Raw genomic sequence first — 21473 nt, 5'->3', positions numbered from 1 at the left:
CCTGTTTCTTCCATATCAAACTTATTCAAATATTTTACATCTTGGTTAATAATAACACAACTTACTTAGTCACCCAAACTGAAATCTGACTGCCATCCTACACTCCATATATCGGATTGGTCACTAAGTCCAAATCATTCTAACATGTAATTAACTTTGGGATCAGTTTTCTCCTCTTGATTCCTCCTACCTTAGTCCAAATGTCCACCCATTCTTTCCTGCATTATTGCGGTACTTTCCCAATTACTGTCCAAACTTAAGTCACTTCACCTTCTAATATTCACAGTGGCACCAGAGTAAATTTCAAGTACAAACCTAATCTCATCAGGTTTCTTTAAAAATGTTCAGTGACTCTCATTCATAATATTGTAGAATGATTTCTAACCTTTATTTGTGACCCCTGCTTATCTTAGTAAGATCCCTTCCCTTTACTGTTCCCTCAAAACCATATTAAATAACTTGTGGCCTCCCAGTTGATCATGTTCTTTACACTTATGCTCCTTTGCTCTGCCCTCTGGCAAAATCCTACTCATTACTGTCCTTCTCTTTGAAGGCAGTCTTATCTTCTCTCATCTCTTCTAGCCAGGGTTAGATGCTTACTCCTCTGAGGTTCCATAATAAACACTGATAATTCTTAACTGGCCATATATCATAATCATCTGTGCAGCTTATTTTAAAAATTACAGTTGCTTTTATCCTACTCCATGCACATTGAATTGGAATGTAAAGGAGAAGGCCATGGGTATCTGTTTCTTAGGCTGTTCCAATGTATAGCTAGAGTCGAAAACCAGTTCTTTATTTGTGCTTCTGTGATAGCACATTGCATGACTATTTATTTATTTATTCATATGTCTGCTTTTCTAATAGATACAAGCCCCTGGAAGGCAGAGAACATGTTCTATTTCTTTTGTATCCCATCTTCTCATACTATCCGTGAGATACAGAAAGCATTTAATAAATGTTTCCTGAATAAATAACATATTTAGTTTGCCTTGCTCTTGCCATTTCGTTCTTTTAAAAACTCAGGTATCTAACAGGTGGTATCTTTATTTTGGAGCTACAAAAACCTATAGTTGTCCCTTTGCAATATTATAATAAAATTATAATCTTTAGCCAAATCTGCACTTCAGCAACTTCTACGTTATAAATGCAAGTATTTTAACTTGATCACTGGTTATTTTTTTTAATATTTATCTTTTAAAACATTATAGTATACAGAAAACCCCAAAATCTACATGGGTAATATATTTGTTTATTTCAGACGAAACTGCATTTTAGCAGATGAAATGGGTCTTGGCAAAACCATTCAATCAATTACATTCCTCTACGAAATCCTTCTGACTGGTATAAGAGGACCTTTCCTGATTATTGCTCCACTTTCTACTATTGCAAACTGGGAGAGAGAATTTCGTACGTGGACTGATATTAATGTTGTGGTTTATCATGGGAGCCTGATTAGCAGACAAATGATACAGCAATATGAGATGTACTTCAGGGACTCACAGGTGTGTTATTGGTGATGTTTTTTGTTGTTTGAAAGGTCAGGTTTGCAAAAGATAAGCATTACATATTAATTACTTTCAAATTTATGATAGATTTTAATTGCTTACTTAAATCTTAATCTGATCTCTTTATTCATCATATTTATTTTACAATAAATTTTAGTAGCTGAAGAGAAAAATGACAGAAGTAGCCAAGTTCACGCTCTAGTTCACTGGAAGTATGCTGATTTATACAAATGTACAAATTTGATTGTATACGTAATTTTTCAACTAGAATAATTGTTTTACTAATTGTTTTCAACTACACATTAAATTTATTTTAAAAATAATGTGTCTCTTTGATCATCCTCCAGTTTTTTTCCTCCATTTTAAAATTTACATCTTCAGTGACCACCATGGGTTTGAATGCCCTTTGAGGTGAAACCATAGGTTCTCTTGTGTGTTCAATGAATTTTGATTTTAGACGGTTTTTAAAAACTTGGTTTGTTTTGTATATTGGTACAAGCATACGTCTGTATTTTTCTACCCTTTGGATTGGTTATTTCATTACTCTATTGCTTTGATGGTTTTCTTCTTCCCTATATCCTAGGGGCACATTTTCCATTTTACTTTGGCCAATTACTCTTTAGGAAGGAATACCTATTTTTCTGCTAAATGCACAGATCATAAAATTGAGATGACATTATAAGAAAGAATTCCCTAGCAGAAGGTTAAGACTAGAAAACATGAAGTTCCGAGTTGCAGTTTTGAGTGGTAGTTTGACTTTTCTTAGTTAAAACTTTTATTAAGAAATAAGAAACAAAATTAATTAAAACAACTCACACAAAATTGTACTTTTTCATTGGAAAAGGTTATGGCACTCTGCCTCAATATAGCACCTTAATATTTTATTTTTTTCGCTGATTCTTCTGTTTTATAAGGACCATTATAACATATGGCCAGGTCATGGGATATGATACAGGTTAAGGTAAGGTAAAGTGCATAGCCTTCTACTTTTGCCTCCCAATTACAACTGATTTTCTACTTATTTGAGGCTGAATATCAATAAAATTAATTGATATTTTCCTTTAACCTCATTTCCCTTCTATGGTTGAAATAATTAGATTTCTATGAAATTAAGTATGTCTACAATCAGTTGTACTGAAAATTAATTACCCTTGCACCTTTGGAGCCTATGACATCTTAGTTAAGTTATAGTTTCATTTCCTTCCATAGTGTTTTATTATTCTTAATTGTACATTTATAGAATTTTAGAGCTCTATGATATCATTAAAATCATTTAGTTCAATCTCATTTTTTAAAGGTACGTTAAAATATTGGAAGTTTAAGGATTTTTAACAAGGTTACAGTTTTAATATATGTCTTGTATGAGTTTGGTATAAATGTGAGCCAGAAGCTGAAAGATTCTTGATGTGTTGTAAACTGAATAGTATATATTAAATTATATTTTTATGCTAAATGTTATGCATTCTAGAAGAATATTATGTGAAGGGTTTAAAATTTCAAGAGGTAAAGATGTCTTGTAATGAGCTAAGTAGCTTTATACTTCAAACATAGAAATAATTTTCAGAGTTAATTCTTTCAAATATATTTTAATATAAATTAAATGAACATTTAACTTCTGCTTTTTCCAAGTTATTAAATAAGCTTGAAATCACATAAGTAGTAAAATTATGTTGTAATTTTCTCAATTGCCTTGGAAAAAGTAACAGATAGTAACACTAATATCCACAGGCATTTATTGAGTATTTACCATGTGCCGGGCATTATGCTAAACAGTTTGCATGTAGTATTTTACTTAATCTTTGTAATATCAAAGATTAATTTATCACCTTGTAAATAGGTGATAATATCATACTTATTTACAAATGAGGAAACCAAGGTAAAAAGAAGTGATGTAGTTTCCCCTAAAATCACAGAGCAAAACTGGGATTAATTAAACCCAAATCAGTTAGACTCGAGCCGTTGTTCTTAAACACTGCAATATTACTCTAACTGAATGCATTGTATCCCAGGTTTTTAGAGCTGTGTAAATACCATAGACTTATACTTTATAACTATCAATATTTTAATAATATTCTACTGGAGCTATTGTTCATCTTAATGGCTAGCATATGCAATCAATGTGAATTATTCTAAAATTAGTGTAATTAAGTTGATAGGAATTAAAATCTAAATCAGATCACATGATCCTTCTTAACCATTCATTTCTTCTAATCCCTAATAGTTTATAATTTTCAGTCGCATTTAAACATTCTCTTCACTTGGATTCCAGTACTTTATACTGTCCTATGTCACCACCTATTCCTTCTGAAGCCCTCTTTAACCAATTTCTTCTTGTCTTCCCATATCTAATCTTGGGGGTGACCCAGGGCTCAGTCTTCAGACTTTTTATATCCATACTCATTCCATCAGAGATTTCATTCAGTCACACAACTTAATTACTGTCTGTACTGCTGGAAACTCCTAAATCTATATCACCAACTCTAACCTCTTTCCTAAATTCCAGAGTCATATGCAAATGCCTACTCAATTACTCCACTTGAATATCTAATAGACAATATCTAATCTCAAACATAACATGTCCAAAACCAAAATCCTGCATTTCCTCATTGTAGTCAATGGCAACACCAACTTCTAGTTGAGTGAAAAAGTTTAGTCAAACTTGAATCCTCTCTTTATCTCACTCCACTCCTATCCATTAGTAAATCCTGTTGGTTCTACCTTCCAATTAAATCCAGAACTGAGCACTTCTCATGACCTCCATTGAAGATCTCTTGCTTGGATTACTACAGCAGCCTCTTAACTGGTTTCTATGATCCTGTCCTTGGCCTTTGTCAGACTGTTTTTACCAGAACAGCCAAGGGATTCTTTTTAAATATATGTCAAATCATGATACTTCTTGTCTCAAAACCCTCCTATAGCTTCTTGCTCACAGTAAGAGCCAGAGTCCTTACCACAGCTTTTAAGGCCGTATATAGCCTCATCCCCTCCATTCTCACTGGATTTCAATCACTCTGGGTTTCTTGCTATTATTTGAATACTGCCAAAGGTACTCCCACATTACAGCATTCACACTCTCTATTTCTACCAAGAATTCTTTCTCTTGCAGATCTCTAGATACTAACATGGCTTCCTCCCTCATCTTCAGGACTTTGCTCAAATGTCACTTCTTAATGATGGCCTCCCAGTCACTCTAATTAAAATGGGAATGGTCACCTCCAACCCCATACTTCCTACTCCCCATCCCTGTTTTATTTTAGTCTATGACTTCTGTTACTTTCTTAGTTTTTTTTTTTTAATTTTTGGTGGTTTTTTTCTTTTTCTTAGTGGCTATGTCCTATATTTGAGTCATTGGAATGTAAGTTCCACTTGGATAATTATTTTTGTCTGTCTTGTTTACTACTATATCTCCAACAACTAGATCAGAGACACTCAATAAATACTTGCTGAATAAATGACATAAGTGGCCAATTTTTATATTAACTACTTATCTGCCATTATATGTGTGGAGTCACGGATATAAGTAATAAGCATTAATACTGAAATTTCATTGGCTAGATTTTATAATAACCATTTCTTTTTTGACTTAACATTGTTATTATAACTCTTCAAAATTATAAAATGTTTTATCAAGGAATACTTATTTGGATATAGTTATTAATTGTATAATTTTTAACATTCTTGAAGACAGCAATCTAATAGTTTTAATGCTAAAATTCCTCATTTTAACGGAGTGTCTGTGCATACATAAAAGTTCCAGTGGAAAATGTTTTATAGCAGATGTCATTAAATGATTTTTATGCTGCTTGACAGGAATTAAAAATTATGATCAAGACATTCTAGCAAATTATTGTATTTGGTAATAAATTTCTAGGGGCGAATCATTCGAGGAGCTTACAGATTCCAAGCCATCATCACCACTTTTGAAATGATTCTTGGAGGCTGTGGAGAGCTTAATGCAATTGAATGGCGATGTGTGATTATTGATGAAGCACATAGGTTAAAAAATAAAAATTGTAAACTTCTAGAAGGTCTGAAACTCATGAATCTGGTAAGTAACTTAATGTCATTTTTATGACTTCTGTTTCTTAGCTACATAGTAAAAAGAGCTAATGCCAAAAACTTATTCCTTTTTTTATTTTAAAATAACAGATTTCTGATTTCTATCTGTGATAATTAAGATTATTTTGCTTTAATTAATTAGTAAGGGGGAAAGAATCTCATCTGTTTTCTAAGACTTAAATTTTTTAGTTCTTTCCTCCAAAAAGCTTTAGTAATTAACTGCTGGAATTAAAAAAAAGAGAGAGAAACCTCTGTAGAGTGTCCTATTGAAAGAAATAAAACTACAAGTTTTAAGGCAGAAATTCCTCAATAAAAAGCCTTTTCACCAAAGTTATATTATTCAGATCATTTATGATAGAGGGATAAAGTTTCTACACAATTCTACATACTTAGCATATATTTATTATAATTAATGGGATTTTTGAAAGTCATTAGTGTGTTTGCTTTAAAATCAAAGCATTTTGTGTTTTTTAATATTTTGATTTAATTAACATCACATAATTAGTACATGAGCACTTGAACAAATGACTCAAAGATATAAGGACTACATACAGTAAAACACTAAAGTGCTCCTTCTTACTCTTCATCCACGCCCACCCGTTCTCTTCCCCTCCTTACTCCAGTATTTGCAGATTGGTATATATCTGTCTAGACTGTTTCCTAATATTAAATACTTATGCAGACATACAGATACATATACAAATATTCAGGTTAGGAATTTAGAGGTACTGTCAAATCAAATTTCAAATACTTTGTGCTATTATCATTAAAAATATTTTATTTCCTGCTGTTACTATTATGTTTAATTTGTAATGCAATTCTAGTTTAGAAGTATATTCCAATCAGCCCTTCACATTGTTGGTTTGTAGTTTTAATGATTTAAGAATTTGTTCGTGTGTAAGAAGTCAAGTGATGATCTGCCAAATTATAAAGAATGAGCACTGTTCTCTATACAAATTACCATACCAAGAGTGGTTGAGTAACCCCCAAAATGCCCTCTTTGTTCTTTAAAATGTCTGTTTCCTTGAAAAAAAACCTAAAATATGCTTCTTAATTATTTAGAATTTTTCTTTCAAGAGCAATAGGTAAGAATTAATAGCAGACAAAGTAAACTATTATGAGAATGATACAGAGTTTTTAAAAAGTGATTGAGAAAGTAAATTAATGATGATGTATGGGTAGAGATGTATTGGGTTGACTCTTGAAAATTATGGTCGGAAAAAGATTTGCTTTTTAAACACTGAAACGTTTGATAACCTATGTCAGCTTTCGTATAATTTTAGTACTGTGGTGTTTGACATGAACACTTAGTACATGTTATTGACATGTTATTCTTGTTTTATATAGGAGCACAAGGTGCTTTTGACTGGCACACCTCTCCAAAATACAGTTGAAGAACTATTCAGTCTTCTTCACTTTCTGGAACCCTTAAGGTTTCCTTCTGAATCAACGTTCATGCAAGAATTTGGGGATCTGAAAACAGAGGAACAGGTATCCTATTGGTCTTTGTAAATAAGCACATCAAATCTCTTCTCATTGTACTTATGTATATGTATGCTACATATATTTTCATCATTTTTTATGCAGGTGCAGAAACTTCAGGCTATCTTGAAACCAATGATGTTGAGACGATTGAAAGAAGACGTGGAAAAAAAGTTGGCACCTAAGGAAGAAACCATCATTGAAGTGGAACTTACTAACATTCAGAAGAAATACTACCGGGCTATTCTGGAGAAGAACTTTTCGTTTTTATCCAAAGGAGCAGGGCAGACTAATGTACCCAACTTGGTCAATACCATGATGGAGCTCAGGAAGTGCTGTAATCACCCATATCTTATCAAAGGTAGCTTAAAAGGATTGCAGACAAATTCTCTTCTTTCAACAAATACTCATGAAAAAATAACACACCACCACTACAGCTGTAGTGGCTGTTATAAAGAGAGGCGGTGATGCTATAACTCTCCACCCTGGTGTTCTGAGGGATTACAAGTATTCTGGAGTCAGGGGCAGTGTGAGCTACTTCATTACAGTGTCCCATGTTAGCATCACCAGATTACAAAAGCAGGAGTTGTGTTCAGTCTAGCGTGGGCTGTAATTCTTCCTCCAGTTTAATCCTCCTTATGGACAAAGACAGCAAAGCCTGTCTTTGAACCTCCGAATTTACATATTTCTTCCTGGTTTCTTTTCAGTCTGGATACCCTAGTTATTGTCTCTCAATTTTTGTGTTCTAGTAACATTACTTTTTAAGGTCTTGTCAGCTTCTCTGCTAATAGTCTCTCTGTACAACATTTGGGTATTTTCACTTATTCCTGGGAGTATACTCTTAACTTTATCCAAGACAAGCCATTTCTTAGACTAGTAACTAACTCACTTGCAATCCTGGTACTCCTATAGCTAGACAGGCTGAAGGAAAGCAGAGAGCCTCTAATGCTAATCTAGACTCTGGAAGAAGTATGGTCAAAGACCTGTAACTTGACTTCCCCTTTAATTTTTCTTGTTTGTTTGCGTTGATGGCAAGCAAGATGCCCATCCAGATTAAGTATGATCACCTTTCAGTCATGATCACTGTTATATTGGTGTTTAAATACTAGATGTTTATTTAAAAATATGTGTTTACTCACCTAAGTTAGAACCACATTTTCATTAATACTTTTCCTAATAGCATTCATTAAACATTTAGCAAACATAAAATTTATGTAAGACATTATGCCCAGTGTCTTGGGAGATAAAAAGTGCTTAAGACACTGTCCATATCCTCAATTACAGGCTGGTGTTGGTGGGGATTTAGCCACAAACATAAATAATTCTAATAAAAGCAGTGTACCTACCATTAGAAAATTTTAATGTTACAGAAGCACAGAGGAGCACTATTTAAAAAGAAAGTAGTTGGGAGTCATCTGCATTTGTGCACTGATGCTGTCTTATATTTCTTTGACAGGTGCTGAGGAGAAAATACTTGGAGAATTTAGAGATACATATAATCCAGCTGCTTCTGATTTTCATCTTCAAGCAATGATCCAGTCTGCTGGTAAATTGGTCCTTATTGATAAATTGCTTCCTAAAATGAAAGCAGGAGGTCATAAAGTGCTCATCTTCTCTCAGATGGTACGCTGCCTTGATATCCTGGAGGACTATCTTATACATAAAAGGTAAGGCATATAATTCACCACTGAATTATGCTAAGTATATGTTGTTAAGTTTATTACAGCACTGTACTGTAACCCAACTTTAGTCACATCTTCCTCTTTATCTAGGTAAGAATCCATTTAAATCTCTGCATAAAGATTGTTTAAGATTATGTGTCAGGTGTTTTCCTAACCTGTATATGTTGCAATAGTAAACAGGGCTAAGGAGACTGATTAAGAAAATTTTGCAAATTGACAGGTATTTGTTGACCTACAAATAGGTTTTTTAGTGTACATTTTATTTGATTTTTTAGCCTTGTTAGTAGCAACATTTTAAATGGATTTATAACTATCTTCAAAATTAAAATGATTCAAGATCCTTTTCAGATCTTTTTCATTGTTAAAATTAGAACCTGAACTTGCTGCACTTTGACTTATTGTACACTATATAATACTTGCTCATGTTTTAATTTTTTCTGATGTGTTTAATGTAGGTTTTTTGTTTTGGTTTGGTTTTTTGGTGCATGACAGTAAGATAGTCTTAAATAATGTCTAATCGGTATTTGGATAAATAGAATATTTATCATAAGATATTTATCAGAGCACTTTGTGGGCCAATTAGAAATCAGCACATTAATGCAAGAGAGAATCTGAAGATTCAGCTGTAATTGTAGTTTACTATATTTTGATCCTTATTAATAAGTAAAGATCTGTCTATACTACTTTATATTATCAGAGATTTTGTAGTTCATTTTTATTTTTCATTTTGTTTTTAGTTCTACTTTTAGTGTCAGTGTTCCTTTCATTTAGTCTTATTCCAAAATGTGTATTATTCTCAGTTTTATACCACATAAGTAGATTAAATTGCAGTATTCCTAAAATAGCCATTCTTGCATTTTCTTGATGTCTTTACATGAAGAACTTTGTAAGCTAAAGATAAATTTGACTTATGATGAATTTCATGGAAAACCTCAAATTTCTTTAATGTCAAAAGTAATGTCAAAAGTAACATTATTAGAAGTCACACCCCTGTTTCACAGGTACTAGAGATAACAGTGGAGCTGCTGCTGAGACTCTAGTAAATTATAGGTGGAAAGAAGTGTCTTGAACCAGTGTCTTGAAGAGGTGTGGCAAGTGTCATGTGTATTCCTCTTCTAGTTCCTAAATTTTTATGTATTTTATTTTTATTGATGTTAAATGAGGAAGGATACAAGAAGTTAAAATTCAATTGCTTGGCAGTGATGACAATAAAGGATTAGCATTATAGTTTGCCCTTAATAAATTATAGTTTACAAGCAAGTATATCAGTTGAGAGAATAGTATATCAGTTGAGAGAATAGTATATCAGTTGAGAGAAATGTTTTTAAGCTTCTTATATCGAGTTTTATGAAAGTCTTTACTTCTTGCCAAAAAAAAAAATCATTTGTTACAATGAGATCAATAAAGTATATTAATTATAAAGGTATTTTACCTATACATCCAGGAATGCAGAGATTTTGTAACTTTGTGTTACTTTGTGTTTCTTACTTAGCACCAACACTGAGAAGAATAAAACCATAGAAACTAGTTGGGGTAATATCACTTCTTAATTTTGTAGAAAACATAATGTTGCTGGAAAACAGATATGTGTCTGTCACATTTGATAGAATGCCTTCATTTTCATTATACTCATCTATCTAAATTTATTGCATTTCATTTGATAGATATTTATATGAGCGAATTGATGGAAGAGTCAGAGGGAATCTTCGACAAGCTGCTATAGATCGATTTAGTAAACCTGATTCAGATCGATTTGTCTTTCTTCTGTGTACCCGAGCTGGTGGGTTGGGCATCAACTTAACTGCAGCTGATACATGTATAATTTTTGATTCTGATTGGAATCCTCAAAACGACCTTCAGGTAAACAGATTCCTTGGCTAAGAGAATTTTTTTTTTAATTCCCATAGCTATCTTTGATAATCCACCTGTTTTATTTTTATACGGACAAACTAACTTGTATGTTTCCCTAAGAAATATCTATGCCAAATAAAATAGGTGAAATTATTTTTATTTTAATTTAATGACAATAAAATAAAAAATACTTGTTTAGGTTACGTATCATACTTCTAAAAAAGGTTTACCTGCTCAAGTACAGTATTGTTCAAAGTATATCATGTAACTTTGAGAAAGGCCTACACTTTAAGAATAACTTACTTTACTTCCTTAAAAATAAGTACTTGCTTATCCTGATATCATCTTCTTAATCATTACATAATATAGTATGCATGGAATTGAGACATATTGCCTTTTTATGAAATTCTGTAGAAAATTAATGTACACATATAAATTAAGACTACTTGAACTTCATTGGAACATAGGAATATTAATTAGTGATTAGAGTATGTCAAAGTTTACAGAAAATGTGTTTCTAGGAAGGATATGAGAAGAGAACAAAGTATTGGAGAAATTCTTCTTTTATTGTTCATGATAGTCTCAGTAGTACTGTAATTGATATTATTCTTGAGAATATACCTGGCTTAATAAAAGATAATGTTTTAACCTCTCATGTGTATAATCTAGTTCAAAATTTATCAGACAAATTTTAAGTTTAGGAACCCAAGATAAAATGTGAAGCTCTTATGTAATCTCTGATGTCTCTACTTCCAACATGTCTGCATATTAGATAATTAGTTCTTCCTTTGTTTAAATAAAATTTAGGCCTCCAGAGTTGTTCACCTTAGGTTTTTACTCCCCTCAGAATTACCCAGCTTAACTAAAATATATTGAAAAGATTGTTGATAATGTAGTAGAAAAAAAATTAGAAATTTAGGGTTAGATTTTAAGTTTAAAGCCAGAGGCTAAAAAAAGTCTGTTCACAGAGTTTATGTTCCTGTCTAGAATTATGCTGATGACACCCTCTTTAAAAAATAGTATTTCTTCATGGATTTATAGTCTCTGAAATATGTTTAAATTTTAATTTATTGCTGATTGTGGAATCATGTCTCATTTTAATAAGTTCTACCTTCATTTCCAGAGAAAGGTTATATGCAATTCAACAGCAAGAGTGTCTAAAAATTCTTGCACATACTTTTATATTCCATCAAGATAGTTTAATGCGTAATGCCTTTTGTGCTATTTTATAAATTAATTTAACCTATAACTTCTCATTTTTTATAGGCCCAAGCTCGTTGCCACAGAATTGGTCAGAATAAAGCAGTTAAAGTCTACCGACTAGTAACTCGTAACTCATATGAAAGAGAGATGTTTGACCGAGCCAGTCTGAAACTGGGTCTAGATAAGGCTGTATTACAGAGCATGAGTGGAAGAGAAAGTAATGTTGGTGGTGTATGTATATTTTCTTCTTCACCTAGAGTTTTCCTGTTTTTGTTTACATTTAGTTTAAACCTCAGATAGCATATTATTTAATTTTGATCCATACTAAGCAGTAGATAGGTACTTTTATGTAAGGAGGAATGTCAGAGTAGAGCTACATTTAGTTAGTACTTTTGGAAACTGTTCTGTCTATATAATGTCAATGCTTGTAAATTCTAAGATTGTGTTTTCAAATAGAAATTCTTCCTTTCAGGACATTTGTATCATGGCACAGCAAAGTAGAATTTGTGTTTTTCTGCATTTTTTCTATAAACAGTTTTTCAAATTGTTTTTTTAGGGCCAAACTATTACTGTTGGCTTTCTCTTGCTATAAATGATGTTTTTGGCATTTTTTCCCCTCAAAATCTTATTTATATCTTGTGCTTATAACAACTCTCGAATCCTAGTACTAAAAAGAACCTTGAGAGGTTACCTGCCCCAGAGGTTTTGTTTTAACTGTAGTTACTTTAGGCAAATGGCAAATCGTACTTTAAAGATAGTAAAGAGTCAACAACCTCAATATGTTCTTTCAGAGAATTCTCTCAGGTACATCCCAAGCCCCAAATGCAATTTAAACATGACTTCTGTGTTCTTTAACATTCTTTAGGGATACTTTCTCATTTTATGAACTTGAAAAAACTATTACCAAAATTTTGTCTCTTTAGATTCAACAGCTTTCCAAAAAGGAAATAGAAGATCTGCTTCGAAGAGGTGCTTATGGTGCCATTATGGAAGAAGAAGATGAAGGCTCTAAATTCTGTGAAGAAGATATTGATCAGATTTTACTACGTCGTACAAAAACCATTACAATTGAATCAGAAGGACGTGGGTCAACATTTGCCAAGGTAACAGTGAGTGATATTTTATAAAAAAAAAAAAAAAAAAAAAAAAAAAACCTGTAATGTTCTCTCGTAAAAAAAATTTAACTGTCTCTTACTCTACTAATTATTTGAGGAGCATCTACTTAATGTTTAAATAAACTGAATTACTCAAAAGAAGTAGGTAATATATTCTTTTCCTTCATTTATTTCTGATCTCTCACATCAAATTTCACATGTACTCTTCTGATGCTAGTGAAATGGAGTAGGAGTAATAACTAGAAATGGTTCTAAGTATTAATCAGAGTAGAACATTTGAAGTCAAATTTAGAAATCAAAGAACATATATGCCAGACTTCCCTGGGGGTGCAGTGGTTAAGAATCCGCCTGCCAATGCAAGTGACATGGGTTCGAGCCCTGTCCCGGGAAGATCCCACATGCTGCGGAGGAACTAAGCCCGTTGCACCACAACTACTGAGCCCACGTGCCACAACTACTGAAGCCCATGTGCCTAGAGTCTGTGCCCCACAACAAGAGAAGCCACAGCAATGAGAAGCCCGTGCGCCACAACAAAGAGTAGCCCCCGCTCAGCGCAACTAGAGAAAGCTGAGGCACAGCAACAAAGACCCAACACAGTCAAAAATAAATAAATAAATATTTTAAAAAAAGAACATATATGCCAAAGTCAGAGCAAAATATAAGTAATATAATGTAGGAGGTTAAATCATCTTACATTAACTTATAATAATTTAAAGTACTTCAAGGAAAGTATTTCTAATCTAATTTTAAATATTTAAATCAAGTTTGGGGAGGATAGAATGAAATTTTTGTCTAGAAAAGAAATATTAATAATTGTATCACCCCTATTTGGGGAAAACATTTTAAAAGTTTACTAACTGCCTGTATGTTCTTCCCCCCAACCCCCAATAGAGACATGGTAAACCTATATCTTGCATTCATCTGAAGAGTTTTTTATTGCAGTATTCTGTCCCACCTGCACTGATTCATACAGGTTTTCTCCTTTCCACTTTACTTCCTTTCTACATTTTCTTCATTCATCCCCTCTCCACTTCCAACCCAGAAGTCTTTCTTCATCTTTATGGAGAGCACTGTAGTATAGAGCAGGTAGTCCAGGTGCTACACCAAAAGTAATGATACCAATCTTAATATGAAATTTTTTTCTCGCATTCATTCAGGAAAGTAATGTAATCTTGTGTTAGGTACTTTACTAAGTGTTGGGAACACTAAAATGAAAGGATTCTAGTCGCTGAAAAAAGTAAAGAAGAAAGTATTAATTCTGCGTAAAATGGGAGGACAGCAAATCAAGAAAGCCTTTTCAGAGAAGATAACACTTGAGCTGAGTCTTGAAGGAAGTTTGAATTTCGTTGTGTTACAAAAAGAGAAAGCCACATAAATGAATTATATGTTACTAACCTACAAGGAAGATTTCAAGAACTATGGTGTAGGCGTGTATGGATGCACAGTGTAAATTAAATGGAGATGAATATGAAGGTTAGGGAGGTTGGACCCAAATTGTGAAGGGCTCAAAAAATTCCATTGTGAGGAATTTGAACTTGATCCTGAGGCAATTAAAAAGCTCTGAAATCCCTTCAAGCAGAAAATGGGCATAATGTGTTCTGGTTTAGAAATTTAACTCTAGCAGCAGTGTAGAGAATGAGATTGAAATGAGAAAGACTAGAGGCATAGAGACCAGATAAGAGGCTTCTATAGGCTGTGACGATAGGCAAACCAGGGCACTGGAGACCCACTTGAATTAACAGGAATTGATGACCAGTTAGAAATTTGTGGAAGGAGGAGTCAAAAATAACTTGAAGATAGATTTCTGGCCCAAGTAGCTAGGAGGGTCATGGTGTCATTAAGTAAGATAGAGAATTGAGGAGAAGGAAGTTTATATGGAGAAAATAAAATATTGGAGCTGTTATATGTGTGGCATTTACAGGGCATCCAAGTGGAGATGTCCAGGAGAGTTGGCTAGATATAGATTTGGGAGTTAATAAAGAAAAAAGCAGAAGAAAGTAGTATTGTGGAAACAAAAGGAATACTGCAGAAGTAAAGTATAAGGTTGAGAACTAAAACTAGTCACGATTGGATAGATACACCCTGGCTCTATCTTCTTTCCTGAGAAATCTTGTTTCCTTTGGATTCCTTGGTCTTACTCAAGTTGTCAACACACTATGTACAGATACTTTTCCCCTCATGCCTGAAATTATCCGAAATTTAATTTAACCAAAAGGTATTAGTCACAGAAATCACCTTTGTTGATTAGGCCAAGTATAGGGATATTCTCCTTAAAGTTTTTTTTTTTTTTAATTAATGAAGGCATATCCTCATTTACAATGTTAATGATAATAATCATGGAAAGTCAGAATTTCAGGGTTTGAATTCTGACTCATGAGCTTAGTGACCTTGGACAGTTAACTTAACCTTTATGAGTCTTTCTTGTCCTAAAACAGGAGAGCATGATAATCATGCTTGACCTTTCCTACTTTACTATAAAGTGCTATGTGAGTATCATTTTACTCAGGTATGCTCTAATCATAATCAGCTATACTCTAAGAATGTGAATACTTAAGCACTTAAGTTAAGTATCTATTTTAAACCCTCAGACCAGGGAGTAATTGTTGCATTTGAAAAGAGAGCTTACTGAAAAGGTACCGCAGTAGCTGAAGAGGTACCACATAAACCTGTACTTGTATTATAATTTTTTCATTTCCATAATTGTGTGGGAATGCCACTACATGGTGGGCATTTGGCATAGTGGAATATGGCACTACTATATAGTAGCACCAAAGGAATAAAGTTGATACTATTTTTTGCTTTTCCTTGGAATGTCCAGAAACTTCAGCTGAGCAGTTATTTTCAGTGGTTTTGGTAAATGTCATTCCAATCCATGTTTCTACGTATTATCAAAGAGTTTTTGATACGAAGCTACATTTATGGAGTAGGATGCATAATAAGACTAATTAGAATTAATAAATATATCCATCGATTAACTCATTATTGGTAACCTCATTTACAAGTGGTTATATCACGTAAATCTTGTTTTGAGAGATTTTCATAAGGGCAGTTAGGTGGATCCTAGAAACAGAGAAGTTTCTGGTCTGATGTTAAATTTGGTGTAGAACAAAAGGCTTTGAGTTGCTTAAGTTACAAAAAGAAAACAAAATGGTCTAAATGAAGCTTCAGTTGGATTGCTTACTTATAAGGGCCCTTCTTTGGTGCCTAAGATCTTCTGCTACTTTCCGATATAGGAAGATAGACTTCACCATTTAAAATTTCCCTTGCAAATAATAAAGGAATTTAATGATTAAACGAATACATTTTAAGAAAAATATTTTGAGGGGAACTGGGATATTATGATTTAACATTTGAAAGTAGGCAGTAAACCAGTACTTGATGGAATCTTCTACAACAGGCATTTCATTTCTGTAGGCATTAATCCATCATTAGAAACCTTGAGAGGGACTTCCCTGGAGGTCCAGTGGTTAAGACTCCGTGCTTCCACTGCAGAGGGAACTAGGATCCCACATGCCGTGCAGCGAGACCCCCCCAAAAAAAGAACTTTGAGAATTTTATATGTCATCTTGAAAGTAGGTTATATGTCAGTTAACAAGAGCATCTGGAATTATTTACAAATATTAAAAATTTTTAAGATTGAAAAATGAATTTATCATTTTTCTTATAATGAATATATATTTTAAAAGCCATTTAATTGTGAAGTATAGTTTCTTCTGCACAAGTTATTTTAATTATCAACAGTTACAAGGTAGCAGCACAAAATTGATTCTCTACTGTAACATAGAACATTTTTTTAAGGTAAGCAACCATAAAGTAGTATGTTTCAAAAATCTAATTATTTCCTTTTAGTGACTTTTCATATTTAATGGCTTCTCAAGAGGCATATATCAATGAAACTGTAGGACAAAATAAAACCCTGTGAACTTCAGTGAACTTTTCATTGTTCCTGAAAGTTCATGAGCTTCTATTAATGAAGATTTGAAAATGTGGATATTGTTTGTCCTCAATTAGGAGAAATTCATTTCTGAATTAACAAAATGAAGTCCCCTCTTAGATTTGGAATTACTTGGGTATAGTTAAGATGTCTGTTACTCATATTCATACCATGTTGATGAATTGTCATCATATACTTTTATGCAGGTGATGATGGCTATCTACTTTTCATTTTATCAAACTAGTTAACCTTTACTCTTTTAAGTTGATGATGAGTTTTTAGAATTATGTGGTTTGTCATTAAGAGGTATCTCACTGTATTATTTTCTGTTGCTACTGTAACAAATTACCACAAATTTAGTGGCTTAAAACAACACAAATTTATTCTTTTATAGTTCTGGGTGCCAGAACTCCAAAATGAGTCTTACAGGGCTAAAATTAAGATGTCAGCAGGGCTGATTTCTTCTGGAAGCTTTAGGAGAGGATCAGTTTCTAATGTCTTCCAGCTTTTAAGAGTGCCTGCATTTCTTGCTTGTGACCACATTATTCCAGTCTCAGCTTCTGCTGTCACACAGGCTTTTCCTCTTCTGTAGTGAAATCTCCTCTTCTTTCCTCTTGCATTCAGGACAGCTGTGATTGAATTTAGGGCCTGCCTTGATAATATAGGCTAATCTCCCCATTTCAGGATCCCTAACTTAAGCACATCTGCCAAGGCTCTTTTGCCATATAAACTAACATTCACAAGGTTCCAGAAATTAAGACGTAAATATCTTTGCAAGCCGTTATTCAGCCTACCACACTCATCATTTCAAAGAAATAAAAATTTGCTTTTTTTAGTAGTTTCATAATAATAAAGCTATAGTTTAGAACAAACAAAAAAACGGAATTTAAATTCATTTTGTTAAAGCATTTATTTCTGTGACTTGTTTCATAAATATGCCAGGAAAATGAATATTTTTAAACATTTATAATAGTTAAATACTTCCTATAAACAAGCATCTTAATAACCCAGTCTCAAAAGAATGATGGAATGAATGTATTTATTACTTGGTAAGCAATGTCATGAACAGACATTGCAAAGTTCAGCAAGAAGCATTTAGGATTTTAGTTTTTTTCCTACTCATTTTTTATTTTACTTATTTATTTATTTTTGCCGTGCCACATGGCATGTGGGATCTTAGTTCCCTGACCAGGGGTCGAACCCACTCCCCCTGAAATGGAAGCACAGAGTCTTAAACACTGTATCACCAGGGAACTCCTGTCCTACTAATTTTTTAGATGTTTTATAAACATTGAAACTACAAATATAGGCAGAATAGTATAATGAGACCTGTGTATTTATCACCCAGCTTCAACAATTATTTACTCATACTAAACTTTCATCACCACCCTACCCATCTTTCATATTATTTTACTTTTTATTTTTTAAAATTTATTTTATTGAAGTATAGTTGGTTTACAATGTTGTTAATTTCTGCTGTACAGTAATGTAATTCACTTATATATGTATACATATATATATATATATATACACACACACACACACACACACACACACACACACACACACACACATAACCTTTTCCATTTTGGTTTATTATGGGATATTGAATATACTTCCCTGTGCTGTACAGTAGAACCTTGCTGTTTATCCATTCTATATATAATAGTTTGCATATCATATTAATTTAAAGCAAGCCCCAGACACAGTATCACAACTTCTATAAATGTTCCCATCTGTACCTCCAAAGATAAAGATTTCTTTAACACAACCACGATACTATTAATCACGTTTTAACATAAAATTAACACTAATTCCTTTTTTTTCTTTTTTTTGGCCGCAACAGGCGGCTTCTGGGATCATAGTTCCCTGACCAGGGATTGAACCCACACCCTTGGCAGTGAGAGCACAGAGTCCTAACCACAGGACCGCCAGGGAATTCCCAACACTAATTCCTGATATCATCAATTTCCCAGTGTTAAAACTTTCAGTTATCTTGAATGTCATAAATGGCTTCTTTGCTTGTAATAGTTTTATTACCTTTCCTATGTGTAATTTTCTGCATTTTAAAGTTCCATCAAAATGGGTTCTTTTTTTTTTTTAACATCTTTATTGGAGTATAATTGCTTTACAATGGTGTGTTAGTTTCTGCTTTATAAAAAGTGAAACAGTTATACATATACATATGTTCCCATATCTCTTCCCTCTTGTGTCTCCCTCCCTCCCACCCTCCCTATCCCACCCCTCTAGGTGGTCACAAAGCACCAAGCTGATCTCCCTGTGCTATGCGGCTGCTTCCCACTAGCTATCTATTTTATGTTTGGTAGTTTAAATATGTCCGTGCCACTCTCTCGCTTTGTCACAGCTTACCCTTCCCCCTCCCCATATCCTCAAGTCCATTCTCTAGTAGGTCTGTGTCTTTATTCCTGTCTTACCCCTAGGTTCTTCATGACTTTTTTTTTTCTTAAATTCCATATATATATGTTAGCATACGGTATTTGTCTTTCTCTTTCTGACTTACTTCACTCTGTATGACAGACTCTAGGTCCATCCACGTCATTACAAATAGCTCAATCTCGTTTCTTTTTATGGCTGAGTAATATTCCGTTGTATATATGTGCCCCATCTTCTTTATCCATTCATCCGATGATGGACACTTAGGTTGTTTCCATCTCGGGGCTTTTGTAAATAGAGCTGCAGTGAACATTTTGGTACGTGACTCTTTTTGAATTTTGGTTTTCTCAGGGTATATGCCCAGTAGTGGGATTGCTGGGTCATATGGTAGTTCTATTTGTAGTTTTTTAAGGAACCTCCTTAGTGGCTGTACCAATTCACATTCCCACCAGCAGTGCAAGAGTGTTCCCTTTTCTCCACACCCTCTCCAGCATTTACTGTTTCTAGATTTTTTGATGATGGCCGTTCTGACAGGTGTGAGATGATATCTCATTGTAGTTTTGATTTGCATTTCTCTAATGATTAATGATGTTGAGCGTTCTTTCATGTGTTTGTTGGAAGTCTGTATCTCTTCTTTGGAGAAATGTCTATTTAGGTCTTCTGCCCATTTTTGGATTGGGTTGTTTGTTTTTCTGATATTGAGCTGCATGAGCTGCTTATCAATTTTGGAGATTAATCCTTTGTCAGTTGCTTCATTTGCAAATATTTGCTCGCATTCTGAGGGTTGTCTTTTGGTCTTGTTTATGGTTTTCTTTGCTGTGGAAAAGCTTTGAAGTTTCATTAGGTCCCATTTGTTTATTTTTGTTTTTATTTCCATTTCTCTAGGAGGTGGGTCAAAAGGATCTTGCTGTGATTTATGTCATAGAGTGTTCTGCCTGTGTTTTCCTCTAAGAGTTTGATAGTTTTTGGCCTTACATTTAGATCTTTAATCCATTTTGGGCTTATTTTTGTGTATGGTGTTAGGGAGTAGTCTAATCTCATACTTTTACATGTACCTGTCCAGTTTTCCCAGCACCACTTATTGAAGAGGCTGTCCTTTCTCCACTGTACATTCTTGCCTCCTTTATCAAAGATAAGGTGACCATATGTGTGTGGCTTTATCTCTGGGCTTTCTCTCCTGTTCCATTGATCTATCTTTCTGTTTTGGTGCCAGTACCATACTGTCTTGATTACTGTAGCTTTGTAGTATAGTCTGAAGTCAGGGAGCCTGATTCCTCCAGCTCCGTTTTTCATTCTCAAGATTGCTTTGGCTATTCGGGGTCTTTTGTGTTTCCATACAAATTGTGAAATTTTTTGTTCTAGTTCTGTGAAAAATGCCATTGGTAGTTTGATAGGGATTTCATTGAATCTGTAGATCGCTTTGTGTAGTAGAGTCATTTTCACAATGTTGATTTTTCCAATTCAAGAACATGGTATATCTCTCCATCTGTTTGTATCATCTTTAATTTCTTTCATCAGTGTCTTATAATTTTCTGCATACAGGTCTTTTGTCTCCTTAGGTAGGTTTATTCCTAGATATTTTATTCTTTTTGTTGCAGTGGTAAATGGGAATGTTTTCTTGATTTCACTTTCAGATTTTTCATCATTAGTGTATACGAATGCCAGAGATTTCTGTGCATTAATTTTGTATCCTGCTACTTTACCAAATTCATTGATTAGCTCTGGTAGTTTTCTGGTAGCATCTTTAGGATTCTCTATGTGTAGTATCATGTCATCTGCAAACAGTGACAGCTTTACTTCTTCTTTTCTGATTTCGATTCCTTTTATTTCCTTTTCTTCTCTGATGACTGTGGCTAAAACTTCCAAAACTGTGTTGAATAAGAGTGGTGAGAGTGGGCAACCTTGTCTTGTTCCTGATCTTAGTGGAAATGCTTTCTCTTTTTCACCATTGAGGACGATGTTGGCTGTGGGTTTGTCACATATGGCCTTTATTATGTTGAGGAAAGTTCCCTCTATGCTTACTTTCTGCAGGGTTTGTATCATAAATGGGTGTTGAATTTTGTCGAAAGCTTTTGCTGCATCTACTGAGATGATCATGTGGTTTTTCTCCTTCAGTTTGTTAATATGGTGTATCATGTTGATTGATTTGCATGTATTGAAGACTCCTTGTATTCCTGGGATAAACCCCACTTGATCATGGTGTATGATCCTTTTAATGTGCTGTTGGATTCTGTTTGCTAGTATT

At 33.7% G+C, this 21473-nt stretch overlaps 1 protein-coding gene across 21 annotated transcripts in view; it reads left to right on the top strand.

Moving 5' to 3' along the window:
- The window catches only part of CHD9 (chromodomain helicase DNA binding protein 9), a 244238-nt gene that overhangs the window by 160838 nt on the left and 61927 nt on the right, over nucleotides 1–21473 (top strand). For all 21 annotated transcript variants that reach the window (XM_049703938.1, XM_033418941.2, XM_033418942.2 and 18 more), the window contains 8 exons: nucleotides 1262–1505; nucleotides 5380–5556; nucleotides 6915–7058; nucleotides 7155–7410; nucleotides 8506–8716; nucleotides 10396–10591; nucleotides 11849–12016; nucleotides 12709–12888. In XM_049703938.1, the coding sequence (XP_049559895.1) occupies nucleotides 1262–1505; nucleotides 5380–5556; nucleotides 6915–7058; nucleotides 7155–7410; nucleotides 8506–8716; nucleotides 10396–10591; nucleotides 11849–12016; nucleotides 12709–12888 (1576 nt within the window). The remainder of the gene's footprint in view (nucleotides 1–1261; nucleotides 1506–5379; nucleotides 5557–6914; nucleotides 7059–7154; nucleotides 7411–8505; nucleotides 8717–10395; nucleotides 10592–11848; nucleotides 12017–12708; nucleotides 12889–21473) is intronic.

Source organism: Orcinus orca, chromosome 20, assembly GCF_937001465.1.
Source record: "Orcinus orca chromosome 20, mOrcOrc1.1, whole genome shotgun sequence".
NCBI lineage: Eukaryota > Metazoa > Chordata > Mammalia > Artiodactyla > Delphinidae > Orcinus > Orcinus orca.
This window is presented reverse-complemented; position numbering and strand designations above follow the sequence as displayed.